Below are 19786 nucleotides of genomic sequence, written 5' to 3' on the forward strand. Positions count from 1 at the left end.
TTGCATCAACCATGGCTTGATCCATCCGACCCACAGAGAGAACAGCTGTAATATCCTCTCTCCCCTAAATAATGTATCTCAGCTCTCATCCTGACAAGGTCATGTATATTTAATTTCTGTTTTTGAAACAATGTCTTCCAATGGTACAGGGCACAACAAATGAGCAACAGCAAAAAAAAGAAGTTACTAATTGGTTAATTAAAGATTCATGGTGAGAAACAGGAAGCAGGAAATCGGAAGTGAAGAGCACCAATGGTTGTATTTGATGATTTGTCTTGAGAGCTTCCTGCAATGGAATAATGCAATCATGACTGACAGTGAGTGGCAGATTTTCATTGTGGTTCCATTTAGCCCTTGTGTAATGAACAGGCCACATCAATTCCCCCTTAATGATCTGAGGGGAGGGAAGAAAATGGAACATGACAGCCCAAGGACATACTGAATCCAGAGTGGGTTTTTGCACAAGTGTATTGTATCAAATTAAAGTATATGCACAACTTGTGTCAAAGTTTGTACTCGCAAGTCTCTTCCCTAGACAGTAACAGCCATTAACCAGGGCTACCTATCTGTATTCATAACACATAACAAGTTCACTCTGTGAAATGGCTTGGGTCACGCACATGGGAAAAATCCCTGCAAGCTATGTGTATTATTACTGGCCACCGAGCAGCCTCTGTTTTGGGGAAGATGCGCTGCATAGAGAGAACAAGTGATTTCAGCCTTGAGTAAATCTAAAAGGCCTGTTTCCATTAGTGAAAGGAGGTCAGATGTATTAGGTTCTGGACTCACCCCAGTCATTCAGACCCTCTCAAAGCAGAAGATGGTACAGACCGACATCTAATGCAAACACAGTACAGCTCAGTGGAACAACATCGCTGTAGCTCCTCTTGGATGTTTGACAATATTTTGGCCATTCTTTAAGCACAACTTCAAACTGCCTTACAGTTTTAGAACATCCTGGCCACACCATACTAATTCCTGCAGCTGTCTTGAGGGTTTTGACGCATCGTTAAAATGAAATAATGGCTTCCTGAATCATGCATGGGATATTGAAATCCTTTAAAGGGGAGATGAGGCATATCCTTGTCTAAGGCTGAATTTTGCTGATCATGAATTATGTCCTGTCACCCTTTATGAGAGCATGTTTCTCACTTTTCCAACCCTGTGAGAGTCTATTTAAATGCCAGTCTGGATTTTCTATGTTTCAGATGTGCAACAATACAGTCATGCTCCAAATACAGCAGAGCATGCCATTATTTGTCAGAGCATATTCATGTATTTGGCAAACATTTCTAATGCAGCCGTAACATAATTTCAATGACTGTAAGAGCTTTTAAATCTTATTTTTTTCAGTCTTTGTCACAATATTCTGTAATATTCAGTTGCTGTAGATAAATTCAGCTGCCTGAACTTGAACTTCAAGATATGACATTGGTTCAGACATTTTTCTCCATTTTAAAAACATTTCCTATAATTTATGCAAGCATTAATATCATAGTATATGTTTAATTTTCTTCACAGGTTTCCCTTCAGGGCATCAATTATTAAATAATTTTGGGAAAAAGTAATTTCTTGCAAGAATAGCAAAAATTCACTGGTTTCAGCTTCTCTAATGCAAAAAAAAATCTGGCTTTCTTACGCTTCTGTGATAATAGACTAAATATCTTTGGGTTTTGGATTGTCGCTCACACAAAACAACATTTCAAAACATCAACAGTGGGTCTGGTCACATTTTGAAAAGAATCAGAATGAAAAGAACTGAAAACAATCGTTCGCTGCAGCCCTCTTTCTCTCAAAAAGATTTCAGTGGAAAGTGACCAGGTACGGTACAGCCATTCATTATTGCAGTGTAAGAAAGGGGCTGAATGACAAGAAAATGGGACTGTTTAGTGTGAGGGTGAATGTGTGAGCATGTAACTAAAACAAGATGGGGCACATCATTACCATGGAAGATATGGTGAGGCTAGCCTTTCAGCAAAGATTTCTGAAAATTGGAGATGATTTATCCTAAAGCACATGTCAGTATCCTCAACATCTCCATCAATAGGGATAATCTTCAATGACAGCTGCTGACAATATTGTCAAAAATTGATCATTCTGAGCACTGTGCTATGTCTCCAGAGAACAGCTATGATCCATCACAACAAGAAGGAATGAATGGGCTGCTGGTGTAAATAAAAGAAGTCTGTGCATTACTAGTCTATTGGACAAAAGCACGCTCTAGTTGTGTTTATGTGATATGAGGAAAACAACAGTGAAGCAAACTGACCCAGCTGAACGAATTTTACCAAGATTAACGATTAATCACCATTCAACCAAATACGATTATTCTTGACAGTTGGTCTGAGAGCACTGAAGATGCACATTGGTTTTTGAACATGCTTGTATTTCATGTTATCGTTTCAGAGGTCTTATGTTTGACTGTCATGATCACTTCTGTCAAATCTGTCTCTGTCCTCTTGAAATACTGTACCTCTCCTGAACTAATTGGTGCCAAAAATAATTAGTAATTAGTAATAATTTCTTAGTAAATTATGTCATGGGTTCAATCATGTGAGGGGGGGCTGTCTTTGGTTTAACATGTTATGCTGATTAGTATTTGATTGTTTTTTCAATTTTTAAAAAGGTTTTTGGCAAAATGGCGAGTAGTGTTTAAGTCTTGATTGTGTTGATGATGTTTACTGATACAAGCAAAATAGCCATCTGCCTGGTATAGGTGTGAGAGACTGAGATAAACATGCACTCTAAGAGAAACATGGTTCTGCCTAGCCTGATTGTTCAGTGGCTTGAGAGGCCTATTTAAGTTGAGAGAGAGAGAGAAGGATGTCGTGTACCTGGATGCATGTGAGTTTGACTTCACACAGTCTGTACATCAGATTTTTGTTCTTACACGTGCTTTTGTTGCACTGTGCAAATAAACTTTTTTTAAACATAGTTAGTCAATGAGTTTCTTGAGTCTGCCTTATACCACCGTTCTAGACCCTCAGCCAGGCTTCCTCATAGGATCCTTAAATGAATGGATGATGATGAAATGAATTTATGTACTTTACTTTCTAAGTCAGAGGGGAACCAGCAAACCAAATAATAGACCAAGCAGCAAAAGCAATTGCTACCCAATGCGCAACCACAAATCTACACAACAGTTAGCAAATCTAAAGTCATAATATAATAATTTCAAGTAACAAGAGGAAGCATTTACTCCAGTGATAATGTGGGTTTAGGTAGCTCAGTGGCAATAACAATATTATGTTTGTGTTTTCACAGTGTCTTAGATTATAAAATGATGATGGCGAAACGTTTAATAGCTACAGATTTTATGTTAGTATGGATGGAGTAATCATTCCTTTTCAAGAGCAGGTGAAGGCTTCGTATTTGAATGGATGTGACAGATATGGGCCAGGTGCAATGTAACAATGTTGGTTACTGACAACAACCCCTCCAGGACTCTAGTCCCAAATGATCAGTGTCATGTTGGAGGAAAGTCCAAAGGGAGTTTGCAGTCTAAATAAAAAGGAGTATGTTTTGGGAACAAATGACAGACAAGACAAACATGAATTATTGAACAGAATTATTGAATAAGTCTATGAACATTTCCCTGAAGACAAAAACATCAAGGCCCAGATATCATATTTCCAATGATTTAGTCAAATTTTTATCCAAACACATTGTGACATACATCTCAGTAAACATCTGTGAAGTGTGATGTTGTCAAATATGCAAGATCGCAGTCACAACAAAGCAGTTCTTGAGTTCTTGTGCAAAGTGCAACATCAGAAGCCAAAGGAGTCTCCTGAATGTTATGAAAATGAGTTTAGAAAAGAGAGATGTTACATTTTTAATCCTAATTTAAATAAAATGGTGTCCTGATATCCCCTTACTGCACAAGAGTACAGCAGTGAAAGAAGAGAAAAATTATAGAAGCTCCTGCTGGTTTAACCATCTGTCCGTTAAAGGGTAAAATAATACATTTCAAATGTGATAAAGGAACAAACTAAATGCTGTTAGGTAACACATGACATGTATGAGAAAAAAATAACGCGAGATGATTTACATTATTACAGGAGGTACGTTTCGTTCGGACCTCACCAGATGGGTCAACAAAGAACAAAAAAAAAGCCTGAGCAATGAAACGACTGTCAGGCCTTCAAAATCTCAAATGAGGTCCACCTGAACTCAGGGGGAGTTCCTGCGAGACAGCCTTAACGTCACCAAGGATACAAGAATCGAATGGCCGACTCCACAGCCCCTTTCCAGTGCAGTGTCAAACTACTACAGGAGATACGCCGTTCCTAATCAAACATTTGTACTGTTAGGTAGCCGAGGCACATCTTTCCTGCAGAAGGAAGATATGGACAAGTTTTCTTCAAGAAACAGAAGGGTAACTTCTATGCCCTCTTATCCATATGAGGCTCAGCCTACTGTTAAACCACAATGGCCCCGTCATTGTCTGAACTTGAAGAAACTCTGCCAGTCCTACCATCTGCTTTTCTCCTTTTCTCTTTTACTGACATGTACACAAATACACGTACATGCCTTCACATGCGTCCACACACACCTTAAAGGCACAGATAGTGTGTTAGCATAACCCGGCTTGTGTCCACGCCATCTTGTTGTCAGAGACATGTGAATCACGTCCCCCGTCTAGTTGTCATTTCACTGTTTAACTTCGACATTTCCACCACTATCTTAAATTCTCGCATGATGCAGACACTCACGTGGTCACATCCACCATGTAGCCTTCTGTGTCTCTCTCCTCCCTCTCCCTCACTCACACTGTATTTGTAGTTGGATAGTGGATGTTGACTGACGGAAGTATTATTGAATATTGATTGGTGCGGCTCTGTGGTCCTTTTCTGGAGAAGTCTGTGATTATCTGTGCATATGCGTTATGATAACAGCTGGTTGTGAGGGTCAGTGGTCAGATTCAACTTGACTGTTCATCTTCTAAATGTAGAATAGTCCTAAAATATTGACATTTTAAGGGAACACTCCTTTGTGAGACTGTATCCACGGTTCAGCAATTAGTCCCTGATCCCAGAGTGGTGCCGCATAATTATTAATTCCCATTATAATTTTGGTGATACTAATAACAATGTCTGACATTTGCAAATAACCAAGGCTGCTCCTATCAGTTCCCAACATTTTCAAAGGTGTTTAAATGAGGTTTCTTACAGCCCTGAAGCTCCCACCTGCTGTTAAAAATGAAAAATAGGATTCATCATCAGATGTGTTTCTATGCTTTGAAATGCAGATGTGATGGTCATATTATGAGTTTAAGGATTTCTGGTCAAAGTCATTAAACCCCAAATCCTTTCGGGAACTGAGCAGCAATGGTGCTGAATTCTTGAGATTTGAAAATGTCAGTAAAAGTAAGTACCGAAATTCAAAACCTCCCTTACCCCTCCTCTTCTACATAATGCAATCACTCTAAAAATATATATATATATATATATATAAAAAAACCTTTGGACTTCCTTCCATGCTGGTCTGTTACACTGCTATGGATAACACTTTTACATAACAACATGCTGTACTTGTGTCACACTGTGTGTGATTTTTTTGTACTTATACTTCAAACATAGTCATTGTGTCCTCACATACTAGCCATCAGGACAAAAACAGGAGGTTTGGAAAGTAGGTAGATTCTGATTTAAAATTGTCTGCTTGGCAACCTGTACCTGGCAATCCCCACATTTTAATTTATATTTTCTGCCCTCAGTTTGCCAAAAATACAAGTGCTCTCACACCATGGGAATATGAAATTAACAAATGAATCTCTTGCTCTGAATAGAAACAATTACCTGCAGTAGATATTGAAAATTCACACTTTGTACACTTGCACCTCCAGTACGCTTGACTTACGTGCTAGAACAGATCAAAGGCTGCTGTGATAACTGTACACAGGATTTAAAATTGTATACAAAATAGAGTATGTAGCCACAGTGTATACAACATTAAAGTCCTGAATTAAATGATGCATTCAGCATTCATTAAACATGCAAACAGTCCAGATTATTTTCTTGACTCAAAGGTGACTTAAAGGAAACTCATTAAACTGCATCAATATATTTCCAAGTGAATAAATGAATGGTTGTTTACTGAATATCTGAATAAGTGGCTTGCAAATAGTACTTGCAGCCTGTGTGTGTAATACGTGCAAATTGCCCAAAAGGATTTGCCACATGTAATCTATCCAAGGAGAAGTCAATGTCGGCTCATTTCTGTGTTCATCACTAAAATGCTGCCTAACCCAGAAGGTTGTCCAGGGAGTGCTACACTCCCCGTTTATGCACTCACATAAAGGACGCAATCTTCCTCCTCCAAATTGTAAGCATTAGCCTGGTGCCTGCAGGTTTGCCTTCACAACAGACAGTTCATCAAGCTTCTAAAAAGAAACCAGACAGGATTTTGCATATGGGACACCATCCTGACTAAACCAGTGCTGCTTCCCTACGAATAATGAATAAACTATTGAATTTAAATTGCTGTACCCACATCTTTCAAAATATTTTTAGACACTGTCGTGACACTGCTACTACAGCCCAACACTCCTGACAATGCTTCTGTTTTCCTTCTAGTTGGCTGTAGAGTGTGTTGGCATTTGGACACCTTGCACCAGAGTCCGAAAAAAAGAAGGTATTATACCACGAGACTGCCAAATGTAAGCATATGACTCATTGTTCCAGATTTTCTTGTCACAAGGTGAGACAAATGTAGGCCTATTGTTAGGTTTGCAAGTGACTGTGTAACAAAAACACCTCATCATATTCTCATCGCAGCATATGAGCAGCATGGTTTCACAAAGTAGCAGCACATGAATTAGAGGACTAAATTTGACCTAAAATGACACCAGACAATGGTTTGTGTTCAATATGTGCTGACAACAACCCGCAGCCGAAGCTCTAAGTACATGTTTTACAGATTGTTCACTGCTCCTCAGCGTCTTACTGTACTGTATCTTTCTTAGTTTACCGTATGCCATTATCAGGGCTGGGAAATATGACCAAAATCACAACATTTATTACATATATGCTAACATTTACTATGACTATTTCCGCTATGATTATATGTAAAATGTAGGCAGAATCACACATAAAATTGCAAAAAAGTGTCAACTGGAAATACACATATGTTGAATTTCACCACCATTGCCTTGTAACATACAATAAGAGACTGTAACAAAATATAGAGGCAATGCTTTTTAAAACTGAAATGAAAGTGAAAATGAAAGTGACAAGGACAATTCGGTGTAAATCGACTCTTTAAAACTGATCTTGAATGGTGGAGAATTACATTCAGCCATGCTGGCTGTAGAGCAAAAAAAACCCCATCTCTGTGAAGGGGTTAACAACACTGGATGCTAACTCCCAGCGATAATGTCATGGATGCAAAGGGCTGATGAGAAGCAAACAAAGCACCTTCAGAGAGAGGCTCTATTACTCAGCCTGGCAGGGCCCCAGCCACAGACAGCCTCTTCAGTCTGCATGCCAAAGTTTTTCCTCGCCCCCATTGAAAATCAGGCTGACAGGCCAGAGTGTCCCAAAGTAAAAATGACTCACTCCACTGACCTCAACAACACAAACAAACAGCCAGGAGATCTGAGGGGGAGGCCACAAACATGACTTCCACTTTGTCCAGATAAACACAGAGTAGATGAGGAATCAGAGAAGTGATGCCACATGATGTCGATATTTCTGCGTAAAACTGAAAGTGATTTTTCACTGATAATGACTATTCACTGAACTGCAGCACAAATGACATTGCATGAGGTAGAGATCAAATAAAAAAACTTCAGAATAGGCCATCTTACCTCCAGAGTGGGGTGGTGGGCCACACAGTAAGACCACTCCTTGACCTTCACGAACCCTTACTGGACTTCTTCTCTGGGTCTTGAAGTTCTCCAAGTCTGTTTACCACAACACAAAAGCAATAAAGCAAAATGATCAACTCATATTTCACAAAAGCCATGCGCACACAGGAAGCAAACAGATCATGTTTACAAAGATAAAAATGCACGTTAAGTCACATCTGCAGCTGCTCAATAATTTCATTTCTGGTCAGAACACAGAGCAGAGTTTCAAAGTGCCATCTGATGCTGAACTTCTGCATATTTTCATGAAACACCCATGCTCTGTTTGCATAAATGCAGACAAAGTGCTGTAAAATCCTAAACACTTCTGAGTGGAGCAGAAAGCAATTCCTCAAGTATAAGTCACACATGAGTGAATTTAATTGGAACTGCGTATTGTTATCACTTTCTGTGTTTCATCCACTGCACGCAGACCAGCAACAATTAAATGACTAAGACTGAAACATCATTTGTATGGAGACCGATTACTTGTTGACAACCTGCTGAGAGAAAGCAAATAGAGACGGCAATCCTTGAACACTTTGCCTTTTCTTGCCTGCTGTGGCTCTTGGAGATATCGCAGGCAGTGCAGCCAAATACGAGGCTGCCATATAATGACATAATCAAGACTGAATTCAAAACCAGGGAGAAAGAATGCAAAACTGACACCTCCTGTGTACAAGCACAGCAGGGTGAGCCTCTGCATAATAAATACAGTATGTGATCTTTACAGACCTCGTGAGTAATGGAAAATTGCATCCAGCAGAACAGCATTATATTACCACAATTGAAAGCTTTTTTTGGGGGGGAGGGGGGCTCACAAATGATTTAGTGGAAAGCTGCTGTACGATTTCACAAATTAATTAGTAGATCATTAAGTTCTTTTCATATTTGGTGCGAACAGATTGTGCAGATGCTTCAGTAGCCAATTCTAAATCTAGGACCGATGCATGGATAACAATCACATAAAGCCTCTATATGCATGAACAGACTCAGAATAGTCAGGGTCCCTCTGGACCAGCAAGCCAACTATAGCTGCCTCTAGATGTCCTAAAGCTCCTAAATGAATGTGAGAGATGTATTAATTTATCCTTTTCTTGACATGTATGCTGATGTATGTAATGTTTGTAAAAGCAATCATTAGCAGCCATCTGATGATGCTCATGTAGTGTTATGCTCAACTTCATGTATCATCACGTCTTAACGGTAAAAATAAAGAACATAATAGAAAAGGTTTGTAATTTGACTGAATCTTGCACAAAATAGAATAACAGAATAAAAACAAGACAAAGATTCGCAGCCCTCTAGCAGCCCTGAGAGGTGGCACTTTGAGTGCTTTTTAATAAATGCCAACAGCACCCTGCTAAGACTCACAATGACAAAAGTTATTTACTGAAGTTCAGCAGGTATAATTCAATTGTGACAAATCAGAAATCATCATTATCGGACCAAAATCACTCTTCAAATCCACCCACAACATCACCCTAAATATCGACGGCTCCACAGTATCCCTCCCCTCACATCCGAAATCTTTTGTTGTTGCTGCTGCAAAGCTGGTAGCACTGGACAAAGTAAAACTGTTCCAAAGTGTCAATTTGTCTGGAACAATTCATTGGGTGTCTGTGCGATGTGGCCTTCATGGCCTTCATGGCAGACATTAACTCTCAGACCTGAACCTCAAGTCCCAGCCAGCTTCTCAGCTCTTTCAAATGTGAAATTAAAGCTGTGGTAACTGTAACTGGTAACACTGTGCATTGTCATACTCTGCAAGAACAAAAGCCTGCCATGACATCTGAATATGCTGCTGGCATTTGGCAAGAGGTTTCAGTGCATGAAAAAGAAACAAAAAGGAAGTGACCATATTTGCTATTTAATGTGGAATCAGCTGATGTGTCTGACAACCTCCGACACGGAATCATTGAGCTGCAAAGCAACAACTTACTACCAAGAGCAGTTCTTCTCCAATCTGACTCTTGCATAGAGTGGGTTCTGCTCAAGACTGACTGACCCAAAGCTGGAAAAGAACATTAGTGTGGTATTTAGTATGGCCCTAGTATGTATATATGACCCACAAAGGATGCTCTGAAAATTGAAATGGCCATTGATAAGAAAAGGATCCCCACCCCTGCATTAAATGGCGGAACAACCAACCAACCAGACAACATGGCACTTCCATCCAAAGAGCAATGCCAATAGTACTGCTAAAAATAACAGTCTATTTTCAACTACCTCAATATGCTCTTTTGGCTTTGTGAGCAGGCTAAGAAGCTCATAACACATTTGACTATAGCTACTCTGGCAGAGCCACTACCTGCTGAGTCAAACAGTACGTCCCTGCAGCTGTACCAGCAATGATTCTGAATGGTTTGATGTTGTGAATCGTACGGTTTGAGTTAATATTCTGCACACTCATCCACATGCTGATAAGAAATAATACACTATCTAGAGTAGGCCGTCTGTGGTTTCAGATATGTTGCACAAGATGTTGGTCCACTGTTAGACAACCAACCATTTCATGTGTTCAGTACATGTGTGGTTCAGACAGAGTACTTCCTCATATCTTTAATGTCTTCAAAGCTTAGTAAGGCTTCTGGAGTCTGGGCCCTGATTTATGGTTTTCCAACAACTGGATAACTGTAAAAAGTACTTTAAAAATAATAATACATTTTATTCATACAGCACTTGTCTAATCAACCAGTAGCTGGCGCTTGGCTCCCCCATTGCAAAGCATAGCACATTACATTTCAGTCCATTAGTGTATTATATGTATTTAAAATCATCTGAATATAATATATAATAGAAAAGGCATTTAATCCACTGTCAGTTGGTACAATCACTGTTACAATCACTCGCACAACAACTCTTCTTATCCTCTCAATATAGGGCAAAATATTGGGTGTTTTATGAACTGTGAACAGCATAAAGGATCAGATTTAACTCTTTTCTAAAACCAGGCTCAAACATTAGAAAATATCAGAGTTGCTCTGCTCACACTGAGAGTGAAGCTCTCCTGATCAATATTCCTTTGGAGTATGGTGGGGCGTAAATGAGCTAGACATACTAAAAGCCAACAATGCCTGAAAACCCAAGCTGTTCTGCACCCCGTGGATCATCTTATCAAGCCTATCACGGCTCTGCACCTCCATGTGCTTCTCCATGACAGAGTTCAGGCTATTTTGAGTGCTTTCAGATCCATGAAATTGGATGTGAATTTGCATTTTTGTGCTAGCTACATCAATGTGACCCATTGTAATGAATGAGAGGCGATTGTAGAGAAGACAAATTGAAGCCATTCTGTTGGAGTGTGAGCTGGAGGGCAATTTGGGTTGTGGTTACATTTGTCACATAACCATTGGACAAAAGGCAAAAGGAGTTTTAAAAACTTTCCAAGAGTGCTTGTATTTGAAGTTCTCCTACTATGGCATCACTTACCTCCACTTAAGGGTTATTCTGTATTTCTGATGTGGGCTGACCTGTGGTGCCAGTTTGGATAGAACTTATTCTTAAAAAACCATGAACCCTCAGGCTTTTATCCCTTACCTAACAAAAATGTTTAGCATTAGATTTGGCAGAAAACACAGGACAAACATGAGCAGAAAACATTAGAATAGAATATAAGCTTATGTAATTATAACAAAGGATGACAGAAATCTGGTCATTATTTTAATGCATTTTGTGATGAACTTAAGTGTTAAGTATAAATTTTAACCTGCTGATGGCTCAAGATGAAATTCAGGGTATTAACAAAATCTATCAATCCACTGACCAAAGGTATCAGGATTCATACTTAAAGGAGCAAGAGGGTTGGTCCAAAATGTTGTGGCAATCCATTCATGAGCTGTCGGATTGGCAGGCCAACAAACATTGCCAGACCTAATGAATAAAAAGGAGATTATATAAAAAATAGACTAAAACGCCATAAGCATGTTGGTGGAGATTTCAAAAGAGCCATGTCCCTGTCCTTTTCTTGAGCAGCAAAGTTGAAACAGCAAAGGCTGTCTGTGAGTTTGCCAGGGAGTTAGCCGCCTCCCACCCAGCTGTAGTCAAACAGCAAATGGAAAGAGCCTTGGAACCAATTTAAATGGGATGACACTCACTGATTTTTCATCTTTCCCCACTAATGCCATCCCTCTATAAAGCTTTTTTACCCAACCATTTACTTCTCCTGAATTACTTTAAAAACAGGTGTGAATTTTAATCCATCAAAAAATAAGGAGTCTAAATAATAAAATGATCAAGGTGTGGTGCAAAGAGGTAATTATGAGTTTCACCAAGCAGACCTTGCCTCTCTCCTCCCACTGCTGTGTTATCTACACACTTTACTGAATTCAATCAAACTTGCACTCAAGACCAACTTAGCACTGTCAAGTTACGGCGAGATTTTATGTTTGTTTTTACTCTTCTTGATTGTTTTTTTGTTTCTTCACCTTATGGATGGTTTTATATCTAACTATAGTTATATGGAGATGTTTTTATTTGTGTGTGACTGTCTTTTTATGTTGTTTTCCTGCACTGCAAAGCTTTTTATGCACTTTGCCTGAAAAGTGCTACACAAATACAATTATTATAAAATTCGAAGAGAATATGTAATGTATGTGTTTAGCATGGGAGGAAAGTGGAGCCACACAGCACACAGAAAAAAACAGGCCAGTTCAAAACCAGAACCTCTTTGTGAGGCTACAAGAGGCGCCACCAAGATTATCATATATGTAGGTATAAAATTTGTGCATCCTCAATGAAACAAATGCACACTAAATTTGTCATTAAAACCTCTAACGTCAAAGACGAAATGTGTTTTTTGTGAGAAACTCAAGTACAATGGTTTAATCAAAAGCCTTTTGAAATTGCTTGGGAAGAAATAACACTTGTGCAGTAAGGTTTAATAAAACCATTCTAAATGGTTAAACCCTCCAAAATTAGAATACAAGAAACTAATTTTCTGAAAATGATTGGCCTAAATCAAATAAAGTACACATAATCTGCAGGTTGTCACACAGAAACCTGATAGGTTGTGGAAATGATTAGTGACAGAGTGCATGTTCTAATGTGCAGCTTGTTGTATTATGCTGTTGTGCTGAGTGAAGTGTGGCTATTCCTGAATGCACTTATCTACTTTTAACAGCTAGAATTCACAACTTGACAATTTTTTAAGCAATATTTATGACAAAGTTAAAGAGCGGTCAGTCAATATTCTTACCATGGGGAATCAAGTCTCCACTCGGATACTGGGAGAAATTGACTGTGGATGTAGACGGAGCTGGGAAAGGTTACTTATAACTAAGTGAAGCTCTGTAATCTATTGACTACATAAATTATTAGAAGTCAAAAGGTAGAGTGCAAGTCACCTAAAAGCCACAATCAACAAGCCATATGTCAAACATGTCATATGTTTTTACCGTGATGATAAAAAATTAATGAATAATACTAGTAGATGATGAAAATCGTTCATCTCTGTCATCTCTGTCTGGCCTTTGTCTTCTCTCCTCTGTTCTCAGACAAGCATCATGCAGTGAAGCCCAAACAGTGAGTGATGTTTGAGGAGTGATCCACATCAAAGGGGCCTAATTCATACAAGGGGCTACTGCTGGCGTCTCCTGGTAATTATAATACTGTTGTGAAGTGCTTCATTCAGATAATGCCTGCTGCCTACCTCACTAAAAGATGATCTGAAATCAAGATAGAGCACTTAGCATCACAGTGCTGACGATAAATGTTATTGTCCGTTTCTCAGATGCTCTCAAACTCAAGAAAGACTAAATTTTCACCTGAGGCAAAAGCAATGAATAAAGAGCACTGAGCTGATGGAAATGAGAGAAGCAAGAAAAAAACAAGAGATAGAAATCTTGCAAAGTAATTACACAGATAAGGCAGTTAGGTTAGACTGGAGCCAGTAAGAAATAAAATGCAAATGATGTGCAATTACAGGGCTGAATTTGATAGGAGAAATCATGAGCACCAAGATACAAGGGAGTCGCATCCTGCACTGCTTTCATAAATACAGCTATTTCACCCTTCATTAAACACTGTGTTAACCTTGTGGCTCTATAAGCATCACAGCATCTAGGCTGTAGCGTGCTCCTTCTTCAGGACAGGCATCCAATACACTTTGCCCATATTGCTGGCCCTGCAATCTGCTGTAAAATGTTCCATCTTGCATCAGTGAAAATCCTTTCACTTACACCGAAAATATCCCCAGGAGATTAGGAAACTCAATCTGGCTCGATAACCAACTAGATTATTCCTTCCAGCGCTCCCAGCAGGAGAGCAGAACCTTTTAAACATTTAAGTCTGTATTGTCAACAGGATCAAGGACCTTTATACTTTTAGAGGTTTAAGCCCCAACCAGATGCCAACAGAAACTGTTATATCATCCATCCTTCAGAGGATTAAAAATGTAGGCTATCTTAGCTATTATGTGTGCAGCACACACTCATGCAATACAAATATGATGTTATGGGATATCATTAGCAAATCTAACACACTGATCTTGTTCACCGTCATCAGCAAAGACCTCCATGGATGCATTGCCGAATATAGATTAGATTGTTAAAGAAGACAAAAATAGTGTTTTTAGTAATGGGTATGCTGTAATTACTGTTCTACATTTGTTTTCTGCAGCAGTGAGCAAAAGCACTAGTTGTAGGCTACCAGACTTGATAAGATTACTGCGTACACATTATTGTAGACGCCTGTATTTTCTTTATTAATGGCCTTTATCTTGGTCTTTGTCTCACAGTTATTACACGGCTGAGAGGGGTGCAAAGCCCACGGTGTTTGAAAGAGCATACTGAGCCACTCTGAGAGTCAGAGTCTGAGTCTGTTACAAATGACACAATACTAAGTGTCATAACAGGCTGCTCCTCCATGAATTATTCCCTTGACCTGGGCCCTGCTCAATCATTCGGCACACTTAATTAAGTTAAACCAAGAGCAATAAATAAGATGTATCACACATCAGCACTGATGCTTGTCCTCATCCATTGACAACAGCAGCAGGTCCCAGGTCAGGCCCGGGCAACAGATGAGACCAATCACAATGACATAGAGTTCATATTAGGCCTCGGAAATTGATAGGAAATGTGAATATGATCAACAGCCCGCTGGCAACTCGTGCCACCGATTTGCACAATATGCCGAAGATTTAATGCTGCTTTGTGAGAAAGAAGCACCAAATCGCGGCTAGATGGACACCTCTGGTGCTCTCCCTGCCAAGGATCATCTCTGCACCTGCTATGGCACAGAAACAGACATCAGAATTCAATCTAGCTGCACCATCTGTTCACAGATATCAGGGCTGTCATTTGATATGGGCTGCCCATCAAGAACGGAGGCCTCAAGTTCACCTTGCCATCAGAGATGCCGTAGACTCTGGTCTTATAAAATGTGATGGATGAGGGCTGTAAAGCATCAACTATACGAGGTCTGTCAAGGCCCACCACACAATCATCACAAGGGTGTGAGAAGTTTAGAACCACTAGGCCGAGTAAACACGAGAACTGGAGCTTTAATCGCGGCTAAAGTGAAAAACACACATCGTGATGGACGATAACAAACAATTTCTTGAGAATCCCACTGGGTCATTATACTTTCAGTGAGCCGGCTTGTGTGATGTTTAATGAAACGTTTACTTTCTGAGGCAAACAAAGCCTGAAGTGAACTTAGAAGTGCTGAAGTTGAATCCAGGTGAACTAAACTCAACCGAAATAATAAAAATGAGAAGAACACAAATTGTTAAACTGTTATATCTTTGTATTATTGGATTTTTCCTTGTTAGAAGAGGGCTGTTATCAATCATTCTGCACTTTGTCATAAGTTAATACAAGATGGACTTACATGCAATGTGCAGGCTGGCCTCTCTGCTGACAATAGTGCCAAAAGAGTTTGATGCCAGGCATTGATAGATGCCGACGTCTCCCTCTTTATTCAGATGGCTGATGTGTAAGTTTCCTCCCATTAGAGAGTAGCGTGAGCCTGGCCTGGGCAGGATGAAAGAGTCATTGAGCTTCCACCTGTGAATGTAAGCACATGTTACAAGACAAAAAAAATTTAGACATCTTGTATTTTGTCATATCCATGAGGCCAGTGTCTGATAATCCCCTCTGATTAACAGTTTAGACTGATGCTGATGCAGAAACACTGAGTCCAGTTAATACATAATAGAGACTAGTATATAAACCAAACAGCCCTTATTATGGATAAAGCCTACATTAGCAAAAATAGCACAGACTGATGCATCATGCAGCAAAACCAAAACGAACACATTCCACTACTTTCACAGTCTTTAACTGCTCCTGTCCCCATTCAGGATAAGCAGATATTTACAAAAATCAATGAGGTTGATGAGGTTAAACATTAATTATATAGTCTTTGTGCTGTTTTCAATTGAGTATTTGTCAAAAACAATTAGCAAGTTATCACATTCTGTTTTATTTGTGTTTTACAAAACATGCAAAAACCCAACTTTTTTGGAATCAGGGTTGCAACTGAAATGAGAAGCAATCAGCAACCGCCGTTTCAAAAGGCCGTTCATTTTTATTCAGGCTTTTTCCCCCTTCCAAAACAACTGTTACTCACAAATCAAACGCTCTACATTCCTTTGCCGTTTCCTTTTTCCTTTCAGTCTGTTTGTCCATCAAGCACAGCCACAGGAGGGAGGCCCTTTCACCATGAATCAAAATCCTTCCCTCCAATCATAGTGATTAGCAGACTGGAGTGCCAACCATCAGGGCTGCTCAAACAAAATCGCCACATGCATAGCACAGGATAATGGTGATTTTTGTTTATTAAACCTCTTGTTTTGAATAATATGGGTCCAGTGTGTGAGCGTGAGTGAGGAAGACCAGAAAGATGCCAGCAATCAACTTTCAACTTTTAACTTTTGACTTAGTGTTGTTCACTTTGCATAATTGAGGCTTACAGTCTAAGATAACCTGCTGAGTTGATGATACCAGTTCAACCAAATGCAGCATGTCACCAAAACCTCCTAATTTATCATGTAGACTTCAAGCAAGTTTGTACTCACTGTGAACAGTAAAGAGTTTACAACAACACATGAAAAAGGATGTAACTTTCTTTGCAGAAAACTTTCTAAATGTATTCAAATACATTTCATCAATTCAATAGTTTGCTGAGAATGTCTGCATTGTACCCGGGCAAAGCTGGTGTGCAAATGGCACTTTCATTCTCAAATGAAATTACAGTCAAAGAGAAAGAAAATGAGAAAAAAGAAGAGGGTAAATGCAGACTAACAAGAAAAGTGACACTTGTTCTTATGAAACAGCTTTTCATCAAGGAAATAAGGCACAATTAGGTTGAATGTTAGCTCCTTGGTCTTGATTAGATTTTCACATCTCTCTGAGAAAAGGAAGCTTGAGGTTTCTATTTCTGAATTTCTTCTTCCCTTTTTTTTTAGTGGGAAGGATTTAGACAAAGAGAGTGGGAGGCAGGGTTGAAGAAGCAAGGGAACAGTGGGACATATGCAGCGGAGCGGTACTCAACGGCAGATTGGCTGATTAGATTGATTTAGTGATTTGGTGTTGCGGCTGGAACTGGTCCAAGAGCTCCACATGAGACAAATCAAGGGACCATGGTGAGATCTTGGAGTGGGGGCTTTATGTGGCAGCAGTCATTGGGTAGTCTTAGACAAATTAATTTGTCCTTGGCGCCCCTGAAATATACCTGCCTACATACTCAGCAGTAAAGAGTCACTCAGCATATGGTGTCCTGCTGCTGAACCTCAAAAGGACCCAAAGCCTTTTCAAGACTCATTTCCAAAGCTGGCAGAAATGACCTTTGGTGAAGAAATAAATAAATAAATAAATAAATAAAAAACTAACAGCGCAACAATATGTCCATCTGAATATCAGGCCCGTCACTAACAGGGATAAAAAGTATGACATAACAGCTTGTGATAAATCAGAAAATCAGTTCTTAATGTGATATATCGACTGCCACAGTTGGTGCCACTTGTTGTAATTAACAAGTTAATTATGGCAAAATTTGATTTGATACAGAGCTGGGCACGCTCTCAGAAGTTGAACTCAGAAGGGCAAAAAAATCTTGCAGACCTCATAAATTGCTTTTCATTTTAAAAAGCAGGACTATCCAGACGGTGAAATAGCGACTGATTACTTAATAAGTATTCCAGCCGATCCAAGTGATAGGATCTTGTACATTCATTTCAATTTGTGCCCATTAGGCATAACACCAAGGAACTTCAAGCTACATTAACGGCCGCATATGCTGATGTTATGAGGGATCGTTTCAACCTATTACACATTAAATGCTTTGCAATTTGCATTTAATTACACTGACAGGAGTACAACAGCTATGTGGCCCCAATTGATAGACTATGAATTAATAGCTTATGCGCTTGATGCACTTTAAAGAAATCATCATTTGTCATTTGTTTTCATTTGTCATCATTTTAGCGGCGGAGGAACCGCTAAACATCAATTTGTTTCTAACAATTGCCAGGGCGCAAGGACCACAAGAACAGCTGTTTTTCCCACACCTAAGCCCACCAAGTCATTTGACTCATGTTTATCGTGTCGTGATAGCCTCCAAATCAGTTGGATTGTAACAATGTCTGTGCAGTCTCGGACAGTGAAGCTGTACATAAAATGTCAACTGTAGCAGACCTAAAGCAGCGATATGGAATGACAACTTCTGCCACATCATTCCTGGTATGTGAAATATACTCCGCCTGTGTTTTTCTTCCTCACTTAATCTCTGTCATGGTAGCGGCAGAGTTTTGTTGCATGATTCTCTTGGGTCACTTGATCTTTTCAGTGGTCAATGATACTGATGACAGGAAGCTCTCAAATTGAATTCTACAGCGGATCAATGTGCACCCACCAATGCAAATATAAAATAGACCAACAACTGAGGCCAATTAATTCATCATCCTCAAATTCCCAATGATTGACAATGGAGCTAAGCACTGTGGGCGGTGAGCAGCAGCGAGCCATGAAGTCCACATATCCCCAGTTTTCCCAGGCCGATAAATTCAGCCTTGCTAGATATTTAGTGCAAATGCTGCACTTGAAAGCCCTGAGATATTATCTAAAGGTTCTGGCTAACAAAACCCAAACAGCGTGCATAAAGCCATGCCTGCAGGTGTTACCTGTAGAAGGGCGGTGGGTGCCCCTGGGCCTCACAGCTGAACACCACCTCTCTGCGATTCTCGCCAGGTTGAAGGGGAAATACCACACTGCCGGGCTGTTTGGTGAACACAGGCCTCAGCAGGACTCCGCTTCCTGGGTGGAGAACCAACAAAACTACATCAGCTTTGATGTCCTGGTGAGCCTGAAAACCCATTTTCACATGTTTTTGAAGGCAAGTAGATTTTGAGGGCTTACATAGGAGGGAAGAAAGTGGAAAACAGTGCTGCTCAACAGACAGTTGAATCACAATGCGAGTTTGGTTTGAGTCCGTCGGCCATTTGAGCAGAGCCCATGAGCATTTTTCATATTAGTCGTAAAAAGTTGCTAGATCCCTGAGGTACTGCATAATCAGGCTGGTAACCTTCATAAAACTTTAATGCAAACATCTGAATCTACAGACTTGTCAAAGGCACAGTGCCCTGCCGCCGTGCTTCGGCACAATTTCATCTAAACCCTTCAAACTTATCACCTCCTTCCCAGGGGACGTCGAGCAAGAAATCTGAAATAAATGCCACAACAAATACTGAGAGTAATATGGTCTCATTTAAATCAGTCCATCTCATTTGAGCCATCGAAATGCTGCCCATTGTGACTCAGACGAAGACAAAAAGACAGTAATTTCAACAGTTGGGGGGAAAAATACTTGAGTTGTTGTTTTCCTTCCTTGCTCTGAGAAAGTGCAGTATAAATTGCTTCCATTGTAAATTTCATCCAAACTGCCCATTATTATTTATAATGAAAGCTTGTCGTGATACAATACCAGCACTGCTTG

At 39.7% G+C, this 19786-nt stretch overlaps 1 protein-coding gene across 4 annotated transcripts in view; it reads right to left on the reverse strand.

Moving 5' to 3' along the window:
• The window catches only part of cntn3a.1 (contactin 3a, tandem duplicate 1), a 74549-nt gene that overhangs the window by 37946 nt on the left and 16817 nt on the right, over window positions 1–19786 (reverse strand). For all 4 annotated transcript variants that reach the window (XR_013077719.1, XM_076741154.1, XM_076741153.1 and 1 more), the window contains 3 exons: window positions 18975–19107; window positions 15683–15858; window positions 7811–7906 (listed from right to left, as the gene is read on the reverse strand). Coding sequence is in view for 3 of the 4 variants with exons in the window: in XM_076741154.1 (XP_076597269.1) it covers window positions 7811–7906; window positions 15683–15858; window positions 18975–19107 (405 nt within the window). In the remaining variant the exon portion in view is untranslated. The remainder of the gene's footprint in view (window positions 1–7810; window positions 7907–15682; window positions 15859–18974; window positions 19108–19786) is intronic.

Source organism: Chaetodon auriga, chromosome 10, assembly GCF_051107435.1.
Source record: "Chaetodon auriga isolate fChaAug3 chromosome 10, fChaAug3.hap1, whole genome shotgun sequence".
In the NCBI taxonomy this organism is placed as follows: Eukaryota; Metazoa; Chordata; class Actinopteri; order Chaetodontiformes; family Chaetodontidae; genus Chaetodon; species Chaetodon auriga.